At 43.5% G+C, this 23,603-nt stretch overlaps 1 protein-coding gene across 2 annotated transcripts in view; it reads right to left on the reverse strand.

The window, feature by feature from the left end:
* SLIT3 (slit guidance ligand 3) overlaps window positions 1–23,603 on the reverse strand; it is an 815,836-nt gene that overhangs the window by 89,645 nt on the left and 702,588 nt on the right. For both annotated transcript variants that reach the window (XM_043985299.1, XM_043985300.1), the window contains 4 exons: window positions 14,961–15,104; window positions 13,381–13,524; window positions 7,483–7,646; window positions 4,169–4,301 (listed from right to left, as the gene is read on the reverse strand). In XM_043985299.1, the coding sequence (XP_043841234.1) occupies window positions 4,169–4,301; window positions 7,483–7,646; window positions 13,381–13,524; window positions 14,961–15,104 (585 nt within the window). The remainder of the gene's footprint in view (window positions 1–4,168; window positions 4,302–7,482; window positions 7,647–13,380; window positions 13,525–14,960; window positions 15,105–23,603) is intronic.

Raw genomic sequence — 23,603 nt, forward strand, 5'->3', positions numbered from 1 at the left:
TCAGAGGACCTTAGAGATCACGTAATCCGACAACTGAAGCCTAGAGAGCTGTAGTGGTTTACAGCCAGTAATGATCTCTGCTCTCTGAACTCCTATGGCACTTAATGGTCTGTATCCCACCAGATTAGACACTATAATATTGTTTGCAAATTTTTCCACTGTCAATTACCATCAGAGACTCAAAGGTCTAGAGTTGGAAGGAACCTCAGAGCCCATATCGTCCAACCTCTTCATTTTTATTTGATGAAACTGGGGCCTGGAGAAGTAATTTGTTCAAGGTCATGTGGGTTGTTGGTAGCAAAGCCAGGAAACTGAGGCCCAGGAAAGCTAGGTGACTTGCCTAAGGTCACATAAAGAGTAAGCATCAGAGCCAGAATTTGAATCTAGGTGCTATTACTACAGATTGAGCATTCATGTATATGTTTTGCTTTTTCATTAAAACTACACTCTTAGGGGCAGCTAGGTGGCACAGTGGATAAAGCACTGGCCCTGGATTCAGGAGGACCTGAGTTCAAATCCAGCCTCAGACACTTGACACTAGCTATCTGACCCTGGGCAAGTCACTTAACCCTCACTGCCCCACAAAACAAAACAAAACAAAACAAAACAAAACAAAACAAAAAACCCTATACTCTTGGGGGGGGGTAGCTAGGTGGTTCAGTGGATAGAGCACTGGCCCTGGCCACATTGCTCCACCAAAAAAAGAAAAAAAAAAGAAGTAAATTTTAGGGGCAGCTAGATGGTGTAGTGGTAAAGCACCAGTCCGGGATTCAGGAGTACCTGAGTTCAAATCTTGCCTCAGACACTTGACACTTAACTAGCTGTGTGACCCTGGGCAAGTCACTTAACCCTCATTGCCCTGCAAAAAACAACAAAAGGAACCAACAAAAACAAAACTACACTCTCCTCAAGGGTAAGGATTGATCTTTGTTGTTATTGTTATTCAGCTATTTTTTAGTCATGTCTAACTTTTCATGACCCCATTTGGGGTTTTCTTGGCAGAGATACTGGAGTGTTTTGCCATTTCTTTCTTCAGTTCGTTTTACAGATGAGGAAACTGAGGTCAACAGGGTTAAGTGACTAGGCCAGGGTCATAATAGCTAGTTTGAGGCCAGATTTGAACTCACAAAGAGGAGTCTTCCTGACTCTAGGCCTGGCACTTTGGGGGGGGGGGGGCAGGGCAATGAGGTTTAAGTGACTTGCCATGGGTTACATAGCTAGCAAGTGTCAAGTGTCAAGTGTCTAAGGCCGGATTTGAACTCAGATCCTCCTGAATCCAGGGCCAGTACTTTATCCACTGTGCCACCTAGCTGCCCCAGGCCTGGCACTTAAAAAAAAACTTCTTTAGCCCTTTTATTGGATTGTCTAGGACCAGGCACATAGTAGTCAAAAAATGCATTCACCAAACTTGACTCCTTTAGCAGAAATACAGAGAGAAGAGACATACATACTTATAGAAAAGAGGGATACCAAAATGGCATTTGGTCAATACTGCTTCGAGATAAAATGGAACCTGTTTGGAATTTCAATACTCGACTGAGGATAGTTAGATTCTGTGATGTTTCCTGCTCCTCCCTTGGCTCCCTCCAGAAAAGTGTTGTATATATTTGTTTTTGAAATTAAAGTGAATTAAAATTAATTTTGTTTGGGTGTTTGGCAACAGCCCCCAAGATAACTGGAGATGGCTTGGAGTAAAAACTAGAGAACCCTAGTTTGGAATCATTGGTCTGGAATCTTTAGATGACCCCAAGGCTGAGACCACCAAGCTTGTAGCTTGTTCAGACCTGACTGTTTTCCCTTTCACAGGCACCTACTCCCCTTGTTTGTCTCCTTCCATTCCTTTCCCCTCTTAACCTCCCTCCCTCACACACACACACACACACACACACACACACACACACACACACACACACACACACACACACCCCTCCTCATACCACACCCATTCCCTGATGCCCCTTGTCTACCACCCAACGGATGCTGGCAAGACACCCTCTCTGGATTTGAATGAATATTTCTTTCCTTGAAGAAATATGGAAACAATGACAAACCCAGGGGAGGCTAAGAGTTTCAAGAAGAGGAAACAGGCTCACCTCCCAGCTCATGCAGATTTACTTTACAATTAAATCCAATTATCTCTGTTATTTCAATCTTTGCTGAATGAGCTTGAGGGGAAAGAATCCATTGGTTTGTTTTTATGGCATTTTCTTCCTTTTGAAATGTGTCACCCCGTGGGACAATTAGCCCGGGAGATGTGTGCTTGGGTAAGACGTTTTCCACAGCTCCTTTCCAACTGCTCATTGTGAGCACTGTCCTAGCCTGTCCAAAGTATAGGGTGAACAGCTCCCTATTCATCCATTCATTCCTTCATTCATGCATGCAGCTGAGAGATTCAGAGTGAATGGCACCAGACCAAGCCCAGGGCTGCTATGCAATTTAAAATGCCATACGAGAGAGTTGCCTTCCTTTCCAACAGGGTGGTAGCTACGGTTACTGCTTTCCACCAAGCTCTTGGAAGCTCCAGGAGCCACAAAACAAACAAAGGGACGTGCCTGTTAAGGTAGGATTTGAGCCCTGTGTTTCCTAGACCACAAGAAAGACCCTTGCCAGGGTGGGTCGAACACGCTCTCATTTGCTGACGTTATACATTGCTTTGGACTTGTTGGGCCCCTTGGTAAATATTCTCAGATAATGGAATCCAGTTTTAGTGCTGGAAAGGAAATTGCAGGTCATCAAACCCAATGTGGTCTTTTAGAACAGATGAAAAAACTAAGGCACTGTTGTTGTTCAGTCATTTTTTCAGTCGTGTCTGACTCCACATGACCCCATTTGGGGTTTTCTTGGCAGAGATACTGGAGTGGTTTGTTATTTCCTTCTCCAGCTCATTTTATAGATGAGGAAACTGAGGCCAACAGGGTTAAGTGACTTGCCCAGGGTCACAGAGTTAGTGTCTGAGGCCAGATTTGAATTCATAAATAGGAGTCTTCTTGACACCACACTCTATCACTTGTGCCACCTAGCTGCGCTAAGGCATAGAAATGATATGCCTGGAGTTACACATCAATAAATGACAGACCTCAAGCTCAGATCCTTTGATTTCAAATTCAGCACACTGTGTGTGTGTGTGTGTGTGTGTGTGTGTGTGTGTGTGTGTGTGTGTGTGTGTTCTCTGACCCATGCCAAGACTAGGGACAGAGACTCTGTCCTAGGCACAGCTTGTATAGCAGATAGTGCAGTGAATTTAGAGTCAGGAAGACCTGGGTTCAAATCTTCTTTCAGATATATACAAGCTGTGTGATCCTAGATAAAGCATTTAACCTCTCTCAGTCTCAGTTTTCTCATCTATAAAATGGGAATAAAAATAGCACCTATCTCACTGAGCTGTTGTGAGAATCAAATAATATATATGAAGCGCTTTGCAAATCTTAAAGTGATTATATATGTACATATATACATATATATGTTAGCTATTCTTCTTCTTCATCTCCTTCTCCTTTTCCTTCTCCTTCTCCTTCCCCTTCCCCTTCCCCTTCCCCTTCCCCTTCCTCTTCCTCTTCCTCCTCCCCCTCCCCCTCCCCCTCCTCCTTCTCCTCCTTCTCCTTCTTTTTCTCATGTCTCCCCCCATTAGACAGGAGCCCCCAAGAGTAGTGATCATGAACTCCTAAGACTGAGAGCTTACCAAAGGCAGAGACAATATCTCCTTTATATGACTGAGAACCTTGGAGGAAGGGGACTGTGTTTCTCTCATCAGACTGTAGGCACATGACATATCCGTTCCCTTGACCAGGAGTGCTTGGGATGGCATGCAGCACAGTGCCTTACACATTTTTGTACTAAATTGGATTGAAGTGCCATTCCCAAAGATGCAAACTTTTAGAAAGACCATCATCAGAAGGGACAGGAACCGAGTTTTTTGCTGGATAAGAAAGAATAGATACATGCTGGGTTGCTCATAACCACCTCTAGTGTTTCTGGGTTCCAGCAGGAGAAAGAACGGTCCCTTCTACCTGGACTGGTAAGTGCTATGAACTTAGGTGAGGTCCACAGTCCTAACTCCTCCTCAGCTAGATGTCAGCTTCTACAGTTAGGAATGAATGCTTGAAAGAAAGCAAGGAAGGAAGGCAATAGCATTGCTAGAGACGGGAGGAAAAGTCAAAGGGGCACTCACAGCTCGGTCACATCCTTGGGAATGCCCTTGGGGAGCACCCGGAGCCCTTTGTTGCTGCAGCGCACAACGGTCTCCACACAGGTACACTGCTCAGGACATCGCGGGGCCAGCTGGCAGCTGCTCTCATCATTACCTAGATTAGAGGCCAAGAAGAGAGAGTGTGAGGAGGCCCGACAACTGGGGAGAAACTGAGCGATGCTGGAAATGATCAAGTTCCAGAAATGAGACACCTAAGGCTTCAGTAAAGGAAAACGTGCCAAAATGTGCTAACTCTGAACATGCTTAGTCCCATCTTGCTGTAGCCTTCTACTTCCTCTCTCTCCACCTTCATCCTTTAAAGTAAAACAAAACAACTCCCCAAACCAAAAACAAACAAACCCAACCCCCCCCAAACCATAATGTCCATAGTCCCAGATTTCTCCAAATGGACATTCCCCTAGACTTGGAGAAGCCCAACCTGTAAAAACCTGGTTTAGATCGCTTTCCATACCCTTGGGACACTGACAGACAGGACATGTCAGATCATGGTATCTCACTAAAGATGCTTCAGCAATTGCTGAGAGCAATACACTGCAAATGAGCAGTGAGAGGTATTTTTTTAAGGTGAATGTGCATTTCAGTTTCTATTTGAAACAGATAAACTGCTGCCCAGAACTCAAGGAAATAAAATCATGGGATCCTAGTTATGGGGATGTTGGTGGTGGTCAAAGAAAGAACTCTCGACCCCTCTGGCATCAGAGTTCTCAGGATGAATTTGGGTCCCTTGTGAGCCCAAAGCCCTTTGGACAGGTGATCCCAGATTTAGAGTTAGAAGGGACCTTTCTCCAACTTCCTCTCTTTCCAATGAATAAACTGAGGCTCAGGAAGGTTAAGTGATTTGTTCGAGGCCACACAGATAATACATAGGAGATCTGGGACTCATACTCAGGTCCCCTGCTTTCAATATCCAATACAGCACCACACTCTCTTCTGGGCTGGACGGGTGGGTGACAGCCTCTTTCTTATTTAGAAGTAAATAATAACCTCTCCTTCAACTTTTCAATTGCTGGAGACTAATCAACCATTAAGAGTGGATGAGATCTGTCACTAATAGTAAAAAGAGAGGAGTAAAAAGAGACCGGTGGTCTTGGCATGGGGATCCTGACAGATACAAGTCAAGAAACCTACTGGTATGAAGCTGAAAACTTTGGGGACCTGATTCTTCCTCCTAATACTTCCCTGGCCATCTTATACTCAGCCTGCCCACTGGGGCTAAGATAATTTTTACACTGTATTTATAGAATCCAGAATAAGCAAATCAATAAGTGGCCCATAGCAGGTTACATCTTAATCACTGTATTTAATTCTGGGCAATACATTTTAAGATGGACTTTTACAAAGTGGGGCATAAAGAATGACATCAGAATGTTGATATGTCCCAGAATTTTGTCATAAAAGGAATATATGAAGGAATATTTAGCCTGAAAAAGAAAAAAAACTTAGAAGGGAAATGAAAGAATTTGAAATATTGTTATTTGAAGGTTTTGAAGGGCTGACATTAGGAGGCATGATTAGCTTACACCTCTAGGGGGCAGACTTGAGTTCAATGTAAGGAAAGATTTAAAAAAATCAATTAGGGTAATTCAATATCTACAACGTGTCTCATGACATGAATTAGTGAGCTCTCTGTTATTGAAAATATTCAAACAGCACCTGGATGACCCATCTGTCTGGGTTCTTAGAGAGGGGACTCACACGTAAGCTGATCTCTAAGATCCTTTCCAGCTCTGACATTTGATGAATCTAGAACTTAGGATTGGTGATTCAATTCAACAACCATGTATTAAGGTCCTAACATGTTCAAGGCTAAGTGCCAAGCATACAAAGACAAAAATGAAACCCAGTTCAAAGGCATTACATTGCACTGGGTTGGGGTGGGGGTGGGAGAAAATGCGTCCTAAATAAGGAAATAAAAGTTCACTTGGGGAGAGAAAGTGCATTAGCACTCGGGGTGGGAGTTTAGAGGGGAGCTCTGCAGGAGGGCTGTTTTGAAGCTTGAAGCCAAGCTTGAAGGAAGATGAGTCTGGAAGGCAGAGGAGAGGAGGGAGTGGATTCCAGGCTTGGGACAGCTTGTGCTCAATGCAAAGAGGTGGGAGATTGAATATCCAGTTCCAGGAACAGTTAATTCTTCCAGTTTGTCTGGAACATAGAGTACAAGGAGGAGAGAAATAGGAATTAAAGCTGAAAGACGGGTTGGAGTCGGATTTTAGGAGGTGTTAAGTTCCAGACTGATAAATCTGGATTTTATCCTACAAGCAATAAGGAGATGGTGAGATTTTTGAGAAGAGGAGTGACATGAGCTGACCTGTGCCTTAGAAAAATTATTTTAGCAGCTGCTTGGAGAATGATTTGAGGAGAGGAGAGGCAGGAATAGGGGAGACCAATTAGGGGACTATTACAATAGTTCAACTGAGAGGGGATGAAAGCCTGAACTAGGCCTGGTGACTTTGTGAATGAGGAGGAGGGATGGACATGAGAGATGATGTTCTACCTTGTATAGAACAAAGAGTATGTGAAAGTAAGAAATAAGCAATGAGACTGGAAAGGGAGGTTGGAAGAACCTTCTTTCTATAAAACCTAAGTGTTGCCCCCACCTCCTACTTCACAACAGACTTTGGCAATTGATTGGCTGTAGGGGATAAAGAACTAAGACCTTGGAGGTTGTGAACATGGGTGAATGGGTGTAGAGAGGTATCCTCAATGGAAATTGTCTAAAGTATAGCCTGGGTGGAAGAGGAGACCTAAAGAAGAAGGCTTGGTACCTTCTTTGAACAAAGAAATGGACACTGATTTCTTCTAGGAAGGAAGAATTCCTTTTAAAAAATTTTGTTTTATTTTATTATTTTTTTTTGGAAGGAAGAATTCCTGACCAATAATTCGGTGAGTAATTTTTGTGAGATACTTGGACAGATTAGGCCTATCGGTCTCAAAGCACCATAAAACCTCCTCCCCTGCCCAATCTGTGTCCCTGAAATAGTAACATGGCTGGCATTCCTTTTTCCTAGAGCATTTATTTCCTTTTTCAAACATCTGTTCAATTACATGTATTCACATAAGCTAGGTGGATAAAGGTTTGTTTGCCATTTACAGAGAGTAAAACTGAGTCTAGGAGGTTGGAGTAACTTTTTCATAGGGAGTGGAGAAAACAGGACTGGGGGGGGGGGTGGTATTTCCGGTTCCTAGACTAGAATAACCTTGAGTATCCTGGCTGGGGCTCTGGACCACCAGGACCTCTCCATTCCCCTCATCCTCTCTTCCCTCCCCTGTTTTCTCACCATCACAGGTGAAGTCTTGGATGGCCACGTCCTGGATGGGGATTTCCTTGAGGAAGAACGGCTTCTGGCACCGAGGATTCCCGCTGACAATTCTCCTCTTCCTCAGCCACTTTCCTAGCCATGCCAGATGGCAGTTGCAGTTGAAGGGGTTGGAAAGTAGGTTTCTGGAAAGGAAAGGGGAGGCTCTCACCACATGCTTGCTTCTCCCATGGGGAAAACAAGTGCAGCTGAACTTCAAACCCACTGTCTCCACGGGGTCTTTCAGTCTCTAGGCCCAGACTGCAATCCCAGGAAGCAATTTGGGGGAATGAAAGTGAGGAAAAGGAGTAACTAAATTCCCAGTATCTAAAAACAGTTTCCCCAAGTGTCCCATGCTAATCAGTTGACCCTCCTATGCCAAGAAAAGAGTAAGTACTTCTGGTCTTTGAATTCCAGATTGAGCAGTTCATAGACTCCTCCCAGAGGTCTGATCAGAGGATAGGGTGTGATAGATAGTTCCCTCCCCTAGTCTAAGTAATTCAATTCAATTAGTATTTAAGAAGGGCCTCCTAGGTGCTAGACACTTCTGGGAATATAAAGGGGGAAAAAAAAGCAAGCAATTCCTGTCCTCCAGGGGTTGATATTTAGTAATGCCTGAAAACTTTCTTTCCCACACATGCTGGTCTCTGAATTCACCAACCCTCTTGGGAATGGTGAACAGCAAAGGAATGACAAGAGCTTTCCTTTTGACTTGCCTATGACAGAGGGGGAGTGTATTGGTGGGTGTGGGGACAAGGAAAGAATCAATGAAGGACCTCCTTCCATGGGCCTCACCAGCCCACTGGATTTGAGCAGTGGCAGATTCTTTGCTGAAAGCAAACAAAATGCGGGAGCACGCCTGAGGCAGCAAGTTCTGCTGGGAAAAGCCGTGGACTTGACATAAAAAGGCCTAGATTCAAATTCTGACTCAAGCAATTAAGTAGCCATGTGCTCCTGTGTAAATTGTTTAACATTACTGAACTTTATCTACCTTATCTGTAAAATGGGAGTACATCTGGTAACCTATCTAGATAGGTTATTGTAGGGGAGAGCAATTTATAAGCCACAAAATGTTATAGAAATGAGAGTTATTAATAAATGTTATAGTGTAAAGAGTGATCAATTCTAAAATTAGAGGCCCTGGGTTCAAATCCTGCCTCTGACATTACCTGTGTGGCTTTGGTCAGTTAGGTGGCACAGTGGCTGGAGTGTTAGACCTGAATTCAGGAAGACCCAAGTTCAAATCCTGCCTCAGACATTTATTGGCTATGTGACTCTTGGCAAGCCATCTAACCTTTGCATGCCTCAGTTTTCTAATTTGTAAAATGGAGATAATAATGGTATCTACCCCCTAGGATTGATTTGAGGATAAAATGTGATAGTAGTTATAAAGCTCGTTATAAACTTTAAAGTGATAAATAGACATTTATTGGGCAAGTCACTTAACCAACTGGGTCTTAAGCCTCTTCATCTGTAAAAAGAGGTGAGGTACGGAGGGGGAGCTAGTCTAGGTGGTCTCTGAGGTCCCTTCTACTTTTTAATCTGCGATCCTATGATGATCTTATATTATGTGGTATCATGGAGAGAACAGTTAGGCGGCACAGTAAGTACAGTGCTAGGCCTGGAGTCAGGAAGATTCATCTTCATGAGTTCAAATTTGGCCTCAGATACTTACTAGCTGTGTGAGTGTGAGCAGGTCATTTAACCCTGTCTGCCTCAGTTTCCTCACCTACAGGTGGAGCTGGAGAAGGAAATGACAAACCACTCTAGTATCTTCGCCAAGAAAACCCCAAATGGAGTCATGAAGAGTCAGACACAACTGAAAAATGACAACAACAAACAGTGGAGAGAGCCCTAGCCTAGAAATGAGGAGACCTGGGGTGCCAGTCTTGGCCCTGCCACTGACTTTATTTTTTCTGCCTTGGTTTCCTAACTTGTCAAAACAGGGGGTGGGGGTTTCAAGAAGATAACCAAGTTTCCTCCTAGTCCCAACATTCTATGACTCTAAACAGGTATGTGAGAGGAAAAGACAATTCTGCACCTTGTACACAGTACAAGAGGGGGCGGGGTAACGAGGGTTAAGTGACTTGCCCAGGGTCACACAGCTGGTACGTGTCAAGTGTCTGAGACTGGATTTGAACTCAGGTCCTCCTGAATCCAGGGCCCGTGCTTTAGTCACTGTGCCACCTAGCTGCCCCGACAGTATACTCTTTTTTTTTTTTTTTTTTTTAGTGAGGCAATTGGGGTTAAGTGACTTGCCCAGGGTCACACAACTAGTAAGTGTTAAGTGTCTGAGGCTGGATTTGAACTCAGGTACTCCTGACTCCAGGGCCGGTGCTCTATCCACTGCGCCACCTAGCTGCCCCCCGACAGTATACTCAATAAATATTGGTCATTTTGATGCCCCATATGATCCCCACAGTGGCCTCAGTTAATTTGTTGTCTCTGAACACCTGAATTTTAATAAAGTCAGCAAACAGTTGTTAAATGCCTACTCTATGCTGCCTTCTTGGACTTCAAGGCTGCCTCCCTGAGTGCTTCTGATCATGTCAGGGGACTCCCCTTTCTTTCTGAAGTTCAGGAGCAGCATCAGCTTTCATTGCCGCAGAAACACCAAAGCATGTGCTGGAAAGAGCCTGGTAGTCAGCTAGCCTCAGTGGAGATTGGAGCAGAGGTAACATGCCCAACACACCCTCCCTATACCTGGCCTCCCTCCATCCTCCCCCAGCTCCCTAGAGCTTGAGGTAAGGCTGGGGTCCTCACCTCAAGAGTTTGCTATGGGGTCTCTGTTTTTTTCCTCAAATATATGTAGGAAGCCCTTGATTCTCCCTCAGAATCTTACCATTTTAGCCTCAACTCCTTTCTCTCTAATATATAGTGATCCATTGTATTGGGAAGAGCCCCTGACTGGGAGTCTGGAAGCTTATTTCCAGTTCTATTACTAATCAGCTGTGATTTTAGTACAATCACTTCTCTTCTCTGGAGTTTGGTTTTCTCGTTTGTAAAATGAGGGTATAGGACTAGATGATCACCCAGCTTTAATAATATTTGGTCCAATTCAGCAGTCCCCATCAGGGTGGGCCTCTTTGTGACATTATTCCACTTTCCCTCAGGCTTCAATAATGTTATCAAGTGTCTTGTTGAGACTCGCTAACCCCAGGCCCATAATGATGGTGCCTGGGAGATGAGAGAAGAATGCTAAGTTCATTCATGGCATTATCTCTCTGCCTCCTGAGGTGTGGGACTGATTGGAAAAAGGAAAAAAAAATAGCTGTGGGATGGTTCATTCGGGGGAGACATTGATAAAAGTCATTGAATTGAAAATGAACACCACATAGAGGGAAATGGAGGAGCTCACAATTGATGTGAGCAGACTACAACATATAACCAAAGATTTGAAGAACAGGATCCAAAAAAAAAAAAAAAAAAGATCATCAGGGAAATGTAGGATAAGAAGAGGAAATGGGCTGCTCACATAGTGAGGGTGAAGGATAACAGGTGGGACAGCCCATGTGCTCCCCAGGTATCCTGGTGAAGTAAGGAAAAAGGAAGCCATCCACACTTTGTGTAGATACCTTGTGGCAAATTTTCAGAAGGCATGGGCAAGAGTCACACACGATGTTCCAAGATCGGCATCACTGGAAAGAACATCCGAATGAAAGGCAAGGGTGACTCATTTGAGTTTATTTGAAATGTTATGGAAGCCACTGAAAAATGATTGATCATCTTTATATATAACAGATTGAGAAACTGAGGCACAGAAAGTCTAAGTAACTTGTTCCAGGTCACATTGGAGGTGTGAAATCTTTGCCAGGAAAGAGTTCCTAGTCTGTCTAGTGGAGGCCATCTGATGTTTAAATAATTTAAAGAGGGCTGTCTCATTTATGTGTTCATGTCTTTGCAATTTGTTTCCATAAGTGGGAAAGTCTGATGTAAAAATCTCACTCTGGACTGTAGCCAAGTCTGCCAGCCAGGCTAAAGAAAAAGGAAAAAAAAATCCTCAAAGAGAGTTAAATGTTTGTTTCTTCCTTATGAGAAGAGGGAGGAAAGGAATTTGTTTGGTCAAAACCACTTTATAGAGAAAGAACATGCTTTTACCTGTTGGCAACAACCAACCACATAGAAAACCCCTATCAGGTTTCATAGATGGGCTTTCTGAGCAGCTCTAGGGGTATGGCTTAATTATAGGATTTCAGAGCTGAAAGGTAGCTTAAAAATTTGATTTGTGCCCCTCATTTTACAGATGAGGACAGTGAAACCCAGAGAGAAGTGACTTGTTCAAGCTCACATAGCAAATTAGGTGGCAGAGACAGGAGCTCTGGTGTCCCATGCTGGTGCTCTTTCCCTTAACTACTTCATCTGTAGGTTGTCTTATTAATGATTTGGTATTAGATAATTCAGCTGTAGATTGACCCACTTGAGGCTGGGGTTTCTTTTGTGGGGGATGGGGGTAGGTACATAAAGGTGAAGCCTAATCAGACGGTGAACTTACACAACTTTCCCAGCTAGTTGGACTACTTCCTAAAGACAGCAGATGACAATGTGATGTTAGCAGTTTCTATTACTTCAAATCGGATCTCAAGACACTTACTAGCTGTGTGACCCTGGGCAAGTCACTTAACCTTGTTTGCTTCAGTCTCCTCATCTGTAAAATGAGCTGGAGAAGAAAATGGCAAACCACTCCAGTACCTTTCCCAAGAAAATCCCAAATGGGGTCACAAGGAATCAGACACGACCAAAAATAACTGGGCAATACCTTTAGCCAGAACTTTAGGAGAAGATGATAAGGTTACTGGATTACTGGAAGGTGGACATGATGGGGACCAGAGGACAAGGCAAGAGAGGGGTCTGGAATTGGGGGGGCCTGGTGTGCAGGAGTGACAGCCGGGCAGGTAGGACAGGTGGAAAGGTTGTAAAGAAGACTTTATTAAGGGAACCTTTGTCCCCTAGACTGACAGGTGAATATTCACCACTTAATTGTTCCAAGCCATTGCGAATGACTTGAATGAGTAAAAGAATGAATGTAAAAGCATTTATTAAAGCCAATACTGTATATCAAGCACTATTCTAACTACTGCAGATCCAAATAGAAAGTGAGTGAGTCATTATCTAGCCTTAAGGAATTTACATTCTAATAGGGGGAGAGACTCGGGAAAGAACTTTCATCTAGGACAGAGAATCTTAATGTGGGGTCCATGAACTTGGAAGAAAATTTTTTTATAATTGTATTTCAATATAATTGATTTTCTCTATAATCCTATGCATTTTATTGTATGCATTTAACAACATCATTCTGAGAAGGGGTCCGGGAGATTCATCAGATTGCCAAAGGGGTCCATGACACAAAAAAGGCCAAGAACCCTTGCCTAGAGAGTTTGAGGGGTGGGAGGTTATTTGATCCATAGGAAGTTCAAATGACCAATGAGGGAATCTGTTTTGCTTGATTCTACATCTTTATAACCAGTGGGTTTTTATTTTTGTGGGGGGTGGGAGGGAGAAAAGGAAGATTTTCATTGATTGAACAAAATAAAAATTTTAATGAAAATAAATAAAAATAAAATTTTAATAAGACTGTGAGCTCCCTAAGGATGGGGCTATAACTACCCTGTTATCACTGGCATCAACCACAAATATTTATTGAGTACTGGCTATCTGCTCAATAAAAAAAAAAAAAAAATAAACTAACAATGCAAGATAATGAAAGTTAAGTAAATCCAGGACTTTAATCTTGCAATTCAAGGCTCTCTCTTCTACACCAGGCTGCCAACATAAAAGGAAGAGCTGAGTAGTGGGTAGCGAAAGAAGCCTTTGCCCCAGTACCCCCTCCCCAGGGGCCCATGTCCACTAAGCAGAACAGATCGTAAGGACATCAGAACTCACATGGTTGACAGGGAGACGAGTGTGGTGAAGGCTCCCGGGGTGATGGTGGTGATCCTGTTGTCATAGAGGGACAGCAGCCTCACCGAGCTCAGTCCGGCAAAGGTGTCATTATTCACACAGCTGATTAGGTTGCTCCTCAGCATCCTGCAAGAAGAAGCCTGGTGATAAGTGGGAGACTGGAGGCTGTTTCCTCCTCCATCGCTTCAGGGCTGAGTCAGCATTAGCTCCTTAGGTCCCCTCTGAGACTAGCCAGACCTGGGTCCCAGAAATGGGCTATTCTGAGTGTGCATATGTATATGTGCAAGCACGTTTAAAGGGACTGCTTTAGGAAAGGCATATTAGAACACCCCCTCTTCAAGCTCCTGTGATGGGGGCCTGGTTCATGCACAGACTCTGTCAACATGCTCAACTGGTGCAGCCTCTTCACATGGAGGACACCAGTAGGTTACTTCTGTAGGAATTATCATGGCATGTAAGGGAAGTGCCTTGGAGAGACTGGAGAGCATGTGTGGACATTCTATAACTGGTCTTGGTTGGCTAGCCATGTTAACCACCTGGTGAAGGGGGTCCGGTTTGGGTGGGCAGCATTAACCACTTTCTCTTTGTTTCATTTAGTGAGAGACTCCTTAGCTCAAAACATTTGATGAGAGACTAGGATAACCTTGAGAGTTTTGAAAGGTCAAGAGGAAGAAGCCACAAGAGTCCAGCAGTTAGGAATGAGTTTTGAAGGCACTGCAGCATGGATACCCCTGGGGACCTAGGAATGGCTTTTGGGACCCCAGCCCAGCAGTATCTGAGACAAAGCTCATCTGACAGTCATGGCACGTGTAATTAAGAAGTTGGTGGGCCCAAATGAGCTAAGTTGTGAGCCTCCTACCTCAGAGATCAAGTTGGTGTAGAGAAGAGTATGCCCCAAAGTGCTTTGTGTGGGAAATGTTTATATGTTTGTTCTGGCTATGTCTCTGAAGGAAACATCATTTTGTAAAAGCTAATTGATATTAAGTGTTAAATGGAATTGGGATGCTAGTAAATGGCTCCTATCAATGGGGGAACCACAGTCAGTGGGGGCTGAATTGATGTCAGTAGAAGAGAGACACCCCAAGCCCTGAGGGTAAACCTAGACCCCTCAGGCAGAAGTGTATAACCTGTCTGCCTCTAGGAGAGAGAGCCACAGCACCTGTTCTATACTACTAATTCCTCTGTAAGGAGTCACAGATGATTTGGCTTTTCTCTCATGATGGTACCAGGTGATCAATCTGTAACCATTTCCTCCTCAACATTTTAGAGAGCCAGACCCAAACGCTTACTCACTATCATCCTCTGTTCCCTCCCATTCTCTCTCTCTCTCTTTTTTTTTTTTTTGGTGAGGCAATTGGGGTTAAGTGACTTGCCTAAGGTCACACAGCTAGTAAGTGTTAAGTGTCTGAGGCCGGATTCGAACTCAGGTCCTCCTGAATCCAGGGCCGGTGCTCTATCCACTGCTCCACCTAGCTGCCCCTTCTTGACTCCTCATTCTCCTGATCCCAACCAAGCCTGGACCTATATCCTTATTCCAACCTACCAGGTTTTGGTACACTCACATTGTCTTGAGGCTGGTGAGCCCACGGAACATCCGTCCATGCACCAACTCCAGCTGGTTCCCCGTCAGCATCAGCTCCTGTACGTTGGCTGCCCCATCAAAGACACCTTCCCGCACCTCCTTGATCTTGTTGTTACTCAGGTTTCTGAAGGAAGAGGAGGAAGCAGGAGAGAGGGGAGGGAAAGACAGTGGTGACCTTAAGTAGTATGAGAAAACCATTGCCCCATTCCTACCAAGTGGGTATATGAGGGTTCAAGTGAGGTAGGTGGTATTTTATTCAGAGATATACCTGCTCTTTTTTCTGGGGGGGGGGGGGTGGACAATGGGAAGAAGGTAAGGAACCCAGCTCAGAGGATCCAATGATATTTGAGTGCTTTCAGCCCCAGAGACTTGTGGGCATGACACTATTCAAAGTATGCTTGGATTTATGGAACAGGTGTACTCTTGAAAGCAAGGGACACAGGATCCATAGCTTTACTGCTATAGGGAAGATCTGAGGAGGGAAACTTCCTTTACTGATGCAGAGGAAGTGCCTTCTCTGAAACTTGTTTTAGAGATCTGCCTGGAGCACTGAGAGGTTAAGTGATTTGGCCAGGGTCATGCAGCCAGGATGTGTCAGAAGTGGGACTGGACCCCAGGCTCCCTGGCCAGCTCTCTATTCACTATACTTTGCTGCCTCTCTGTATGCGTGCTATATAAATAAGATATATCAGCAAATGACAGGGTAGAAAGAGAGTAGAACTGGCTAATGAAAGGAATCCTTTGTAATATGAGAGACCATCACCTCCAGGTAAGCAGATATGGGCCAGACAAAGGTTAATTTCAATGGTAGTGGGAGCTGCACGCATGTGGCCCTGTGTGTGTGTGTGTGTGGGGGGTGTAAAATATCATATATCAATTCTTTATGGGTCTTAGAGAGGGGAAGAAGTGGGGAAGGGTAGGAATATAGTGTCCAAATGAGTTAAGGTGGGTGAGTGCAGTAAGAAAAGTAAAGAAAAATGGAATTAAGGCAGGTACTCTAGCACCTCAATAATTGTGATGGGCACAACACCTGCTTCTTGAAGGGGCGATGGCATTAAAAGAAGGGGCCTACATAATGACGACTCCCGATATTTTTGTTCCACGAATACAGATTTATTTGGATATTGGATATTGCCAAATTAGATATTGTCAAAATATACCAAATACTCAGTTTCCAACATTTTCAATTCCTGCCCTCACTTCTCTCCCCCAGGCCCCAGCTTTCAGCCCTGTGGTCTAAGATAATGTTCTACTCTTTTATGGAAAGAAGGCACCTTGGAACAAACCTCATAAGAAGATTATGATGAACAGGCTTTGACTGCTCAATCAAAACATTAACCACTTGTTTGAGACTCTTCCTGGCCAAACATCAGTGGTGCATAGCTCCACCCCACCCCCATGACAGAAGAGCCCAGACTGTCAAACATGAAAGGCTTCCAGGGCCCGACAAATGGAACAGAACCAAATGATATTTACACAGTCCAAGGGGAGGAATTTAGCCTGACCAAGCACATCCTATTCACCAAACAATGTCTGGAAAGCCTCCTACACAACCTGCAGTGAACCATCCAGCCCATCAACTGAACCAGGCCATGGACATCTCTGCCTTAGTCTTGGTGACCAGGATGGGCACACTAACTTGCAGACAGGAATATACCAGCCAAAGCTATTGCAGGCATATCCCTTGTGTACACGTCAGTCACATGATAACTCTTTGTTGTTCCTTTCTTTCCCATCCCAGGAAAAAGTACAAACCATAGTTGGGAAGGTACTTGCCCCAATGACAGGTGTGTGTGTGTGGTCCTGTTTAATCCCTTATAAAATCCCTTTTGATCTGGAAGGGACAATTTAGTTTAGTGCCCAGCAGATGCTTAATAAATGTTTATTGACTAACAACTCTCATTTTACAGATAAGGAAACCGAGTCCAGGAGTACAAGGTGGGGAAGTGACTCGCTCACAGCACAACATGAGCTAATATACTCAGTTTTCCCTTGGCCCATGGAGAACTATTCGATAGGCAGGTTAAACTTTATTCTATTTGGAATCACTGTCTTATTTCATTTGGGTTTAGTCTGTTTTCACTTAAATCCTGGGAATCTGGACATAGGATAACCCAGGAATGATAGTAATGCAACAAGAAGATTGCAAATTACCCCAGATCAGAAACCAAATGGGAAATAAAGGTTTCCACTATAGTAATAACTCACCCATATGCCATAAGAGGGAGATTTTTGCTTTGAGAGTCGGGCTTCTTGGTGGATGAAAGTGCCCACAATGGGCAACGGAGATGAGTACAACTGCCTATGAAATGAGCATTTCCCCATTTCCCAACATCTGTTTCTTTAAATATACAAAATTAACATCACATAACTGTAAGGTTTCATCCTGGATTTCCAAAGGCTAAGAGGACAGAAATAGGAGAGGAGGTAAAAGAGAAAGAAGAAAAATATACAGGAAGCCTCCCTGCTACAAGTTCTCTTTGATATTACAGAGACTGGAAGAGCAAAGCCTTGGAAAATCGGGTGCAGAATTCTAACATTACAATAAAAGGCATTTTGATCCTATGAGTAGCATCCTAGAAAATCCCTAACTCCTCTACCCTTTTTTTTTCTCTGTACAATCACTCACCAGTGATGCCTTGTCAGGACCTTTATCATGATATGGATGGAGGTGAGAATGATGAAGATGATGAGAGAGGCCCTTATACAGCCAGTTCTGCTATAACTTGTGTTTGGAAATTGCCAATTCATTCCAATATGATTAATGTTCTGAGCACAACTCACATTTTCAGTTCACTAGTGTGGATTTTCTTCATAAGAGACATGGAGAGAGCACAGCTAGCTAACTACATCACTTTTTAGTAACTCACAAGCTACATATCACCTTTGTGATGCCTACTTTCATAAACCAGAGTCAAGAGTTTACCAAGATAAGGTGTCCTATTTATTGTAGATTTTGCTTTGTTGTAGGAAAAGCTGTGAGAAGGACTATCCCATACTGCCCCCAGCCCCTTCTGCCATGGCAACTTGGGGTACAGGCCTAGTAGCAGCTGAATGCTGGGGACCCAGTTATTATTTATCATATAGATCATATTTCTGTATCTTTAAAATTTTAACATGTACAAAACTGTGCTACCATGTTTTTATTAGGTTCCTCTCTTTTTTTTTTTTTTGAATGTATCGCTAACAAAGTAACACATTTTGACGCATTTTGAGCACCGTGCCCCTAACCCCATTTGCACCATAAGCTCTGTGGTTTTTATTGAGCAATTTTGTGTAGTGAGGTGCTTTCTGGGAATGCCTATGTTGAGTTACAGCCGAACTGCCTGCAGTTCCAAACTGAAGCCTCACACCCAGGATTTAGTTGAAGCAGGGCAACTTGGAAAAATCAGCTCTGAGGAAAACTGCACACCAAATGAACAGGCCCCATTTATATTCTTTCCATGAAATGTGGTTGTCGTCGCCTCCATAAGCCAAGGGGAGTCTATCCAGCTACTTCCGTAGAGCTTCAGTCTGACAAGGCAAAGCTCTGTCCATTAGGGGTCTCTATTTTTCATGCTTGTTGGATATACTATAAACCCTGTTTGACATGAGGGAGGTGGTTGTTATCCAGGAAAAAGCACTGGCCTCGGGCTCAGACAGTGATGGAGGTAAGAGACAAGAGGTGGGTGGAGAACAATCTTTTCCCAGAAACCAAGAAAACTGGTGAATGAGAAGGTTGCACCTGGATATCCACCTGGGTAGATGAGCATGTGTGGTATAGTGGAAAGAACACTTGGCTCTGTAGTCAGAGGAGCTATGTTCAAACCCTGCCTAAACACTAGACCTCCCTAAGCTTCAGTTTCTTGGTCTGAAAAACAAAGGGGTTGGACTAGGTGGCTTTTGAGATCCCTTGAAATGCTAAATCTTTGATACCATATCATGCTCAGGAGATCTCACTGATAGTCTCCTTCAGTGCTGAAACTAACTTTTGTTTGTTTGTTTTGCGGCAATGAGGGTTAAGTGACTTGCCCAGGGTCACACAGCTAGTAAGTGTCAAATGTCTGAGGTCGAATTTGAACTCAGGTCCTCCTGAATCCAGGGCTGGTGCCTCATCTACTGAGCCACCTAGCTGCCCCCTGAAACTAACTTTTAAATCAGTGTAAGCCAGGCATGGTGGCACATGCCTGTAGTCCTTGCTCCTAGGTAGATTGCTCGAGTTTGGGAGTTCTGAGCTTCAGTGGATCTGGTGTCCCTGTTAATTCTGATGACAATATAGTGGGCCACCAGGCTGCCTAAAGAAGGGGGAAGAAGCCCAGGTTGGAAACAGAGCAGGTCAAGGATTCCATGATAATCAGTAGTAAGGTGAGGGCCCTGAGTGGCTACTATACTTCCAGCCTGGTATAAAACAGGGATTCTTAAAAGTATGTGTGTGTGTGTGTGTGTGTGTGTGTGTGTGAGAGAGAGAGAGAGAGAGAGGGAGAGTGATGAAGCGTTTGCCAGTTTGATGAAGCCCATGAACTTCTCAGAATAATGTTTTTAAATGAATAAAATAAAAGACATGGCATGACAAAGGAGACCAATTATCTTGAAATCTATAGTTGATACCAAGGGTAAATAATTTGGAATGAGACAAATCCAGGATTCTTTCTTCATTTGTATTCAATATATATATGTACAACAATAATTCTTGAATATTCCAGTTGGGAGTTTATTGTATTCAAATTTTCTTCATCTGTATTCAATATATAATAATAATCCTTGAATATTCCATTTGGGAATCTATTGTATTCAAATTTTCTCTTAATCCGTATCCAGGAAATTATCAAAATATTTCTTAAAAAACAAGCTAATGCACCCCAGGTTAAGAACCCCTGGTGCAAAACATAAAGCTTTATGAGCCCTCACTGAACATCCAGAAAACACATTGTAGAGAAATTTGCTTGGAGTTTTTGCTTGGAGTTATAGCAACAACCCCTTACATTTGTTTGGTGCTTTATACTGTTCAAAATACTCTCCTCTGATCTCATTTTATTCTCACAAGGAAGTTAGGGCAGGGATTGCTAACCTCATTTGATGCATAATATTTGTAATAGCAGCTATGGTATTTATGTAGTATTTTAAGGTTTGCAAAGTACTTCACCATATTATCTCATTAAATCAGTACAACAACTCTGCAAGGTAGGTGCTTATTATTATCATCTCCATTTGACAGAGGAAGAAACTGAGGCTGAGAGATTGAGTGACTTACCCAAGAGCACACAGCTATTAAGTGTTAGATGTAGGATTTGAATTTGTATCATCCTAATGCCAAGTCTATGCTTCATCTATTGTATCAACTAGCTTCCTAGCCCTCCTGAGGATCAGAGTTTAAGTGACTTGTTCATCAAGATACGGCTGAATGGGAGAAGACAAAAGTCAGTATTTATTAAGCATGCACTGGAGATACAAAGAAAAACAAAAAACACCATCCCTGCCCTCAAGAAGCTCACATTCTAAGCAAGCTTGAGAGTTTCTGGCATCAGCATATTATGCTGTGAGCAAACCTGATGGATAAGATTCAGATGGACAAAACAGTGCATTAGGGGGTGATTGTTCAGATTATAAGAATAGCAAAAACTGCTCGGCAAGAGGCTTTGCCACAGAGTTCTTTTAAATAGCCAGCTCTCCCAGAAAATTGCAAATGTGAATCAATTTACGGCAATGATTCACACACATTTTCTGGAAACTCAAATATGGTATAAAGCAAAGCAAATATCTTAAAAGTCCATCCTGTCCTCCTTTGCCTCAGTAACCTTTCCTAGGCAAGGTAGAAACCCCTGCCTTCCGCAGGAGATCTTTTCCAGTCCTATCTTCCCTCCTTCTCCCTCCTCTTCCCCCTCATCACCTGTGCCTTCATCCTGAGATTACTTCCACTCAAACATCTTGTGTGTAATCATTTGCATGGTACCACCCCCATCAGAGCTCCTGGAGGTAAGAGATCATGATTTCGCCTTTTTTTCTGAATCTCTGAGCTTGGCACACTTCCTGGCACACAGCAAGTACTTAATAAATGTTTGATGATTGACTAACTTATCAGGTATCCTGCACCCTTCCCTAATAGGAACTATGGCAGAGAGAAGCAGAGAAATTGCTACTACGGATGGACTTCCTCCAGCCGGTCTACATCCCCTTAAATCTCTGGCAGGTAAAGTTGTTTTGATTAAATCCAGGGTTTCCAACAACAACTTTCTCCCCCTCTTAGTAGACAAGGTAGAGTTAAATCCTGTCACACAATAGCACTAAGAACGATTTGTGAAGGAGGGAGTTTGGGTAGAGCTTGGCCAATTAGAATGGCAGCAAAGGGTTTGGCGAGGAGGCTGTGATGGCAAATCCACAGGAGGCCAACACTTCTTAGTGAACAGCGGGGTGTGATCACCTCTGGCCGCCTGTTTCCAGACATCTGAAATGCACCTGTGTGTTTACATTCTCATCTCCTGCCAAGAATGGAGCACGGAAGACTTATTGCTTCACAGGAAACAAGAGCAAGACGGCTTCCCGCTGGGGTTCTGAATAATCATACAGCCGTGGCAGAAACATTGCCATCCTTCACCCCATCCCTTTTCAGCTGGGCTCGGGAGCCTGTGAGTGGCCTCATCACACCCTTTGTAGTCCTTACAAAATGAAGAGTGATATTTGCACCAATAAGAAGCACCCCTCCTAAGTCAGGACCTGATGAAATGAATATTTTTCTAGCTATATGGAAAAAAAAAAAAGACAGTCAGCGTGGTGTGGTGGATAGAGGGCTGATCTTGGCATCAGAAAGACCTGGGTTTGATTTCTACCTCAGATACACAGTGGGTGTGTGACGACAGGCAATTCTCTAAAGCTCTCAATACTTCAGACAGCTTTTGAACACTATAAATTACCAAGAGTTGCCTATCTGAATTTGTGGGAGGGAGTCCCCCACGCCAGTGAAATCACAGGTTGGTATCAATACAAAGGATAATGAATCATCTTTACTTGGGGAACAAAAAAACAAAACAAAAATCAACCCTCAAGGTAAATGTTTCCTACCTGACTATATTTTCCCTTCTCTGTCTCTCAGGGAACTAGAAAAAGAGTAACTTCGTTTCTTAACCAGGAGCAAACCCATCCCCAATAACCATCCCCTTGGCTTTCTTTCAGGACCAGCTAAAAAACCAACCTTCTACAAGAACACTCTCCCCATCCCTTTCAACCCTAGTGCCTTCCCTCTTGATTATTTTCAATTTATCCTGTCTACATCTTGTTGGTATATCTTTGTATGAATCTTGTCTCCTCCATTAGACTGTGAGCTCCTTGAGGGCAGGGACTGACCTGTCTTTTAACTTTCTTTTTATCTCTAGTGCTCAGTTCAGCATCTGGAACATTTGTTATTGTTCTACTGTGTCTAACTCTTCATGACACCCTGGGACCATAGCATGCCAATATTGTCTGTGGGGGTTTTCTTGACATAGATACTGGAGTGGTTTACCATTTCCTTCTCCAGCTCATTTTACAGATGAGGAAACTGAGGCAAACAGGGTTAAGTGAATTGCCCAGGGTTATACAGCTAGTAAGTGTCTGAGGCAAGATTTGAACTCAAGTCTTCCTGACTCCAGGCCCAGTGCTCTATCTTAGCTGCTAGAGTAGGCAGTTTTAAAATGTTAACTGACTGACACCTAGTAAGGTGGGGAGAGAAGCCAAGAACATTTTGAAAAGTCTAAAAAGGAGCATTTTGCAGTGGAAATCAGGACATGAATTCTAAGTTCTAATTTGGTTTTTTTTGGTCTATATTTGAGATTTTACTTGTATAAGGGAACTCTGAATGAGGCATCTCTCTACCAGATCAGCACTTGCTCTGTAAATGTGTAGTCTTAGAGAGTAGCCTGGGGTCCTGAGTGGTTAAGGGACCTTGTTCAAGGTCACAATCCACTCACTGTGTATCAGAAGGGAGACTTGAATTTGAGTCTTGCTGACATGAGGTCAACTTTTCAGCTCTGTCTCTCAAAGTTCCTACTTTGTCCCTAATTAACTATCTGACTTTGGGCAAGATCCTTTCCTTTGTTGGGCCTTAGTTTCTTTATATATAAAAGGAGAGGGTTGAATGAATTAGATCACCTCTTTGGTCCCTTCCAGAGCACACATTTCATGAATCTAGGAGTATTTCTTTTCTGTGATGTGAAAACAAAGCATGCCACAGCTGCTGGGTTTACAAGGAATTCTGAACAGATTTCATTAGCAGGAGGGTCTCGGCAGCTACAGCTATAGGGACGACCAGTGGTGGGTGGGAGCCAAGGTGGGAAAAATCATTAATTAGTGACTCCTCATAATTCTCTAGGCAGTGGAGAACTGTCATGGCCAGATACTTCAAAGAGCCTCTGAGGCAAAAGAGACTTCAGACACATCTCAACCTGTACACGAACAAAAATGTTCTCTAACATTCTCAAGCAAGCGATTATCCAGCCTTCATTGGAAGAACTTTGGTGAAGGAAGAGCCATCACCTCTCAACACGGCCCATTCCACTTTTGGATGGCTCTGATAGTTAGGAAGCTTTTCCTTAAGATCAACCCTAAATCCAGCTCTCTGCAGCTTCTGTTCATCACCCGTAGTTTTGCCCTCTGGGTCCAAGAAGAATGAGTC

This window comes from Dromiciops gliroides, chromosome 2 (genome assembly GCF_019393635.1).
Source record: "Dromiciops gliroides isolate mDroGli1 chromosome 2, mDroGli1.pri, whole genome shotgun sequence".
In the NCBI taxonomy this organism is placed as follows: Eukaryota; Metazoa; Chordata; class Mammalia; order Microbiotheria; family Microbiotheriidae; genus Dromiciops; species Dromiciops gliroides.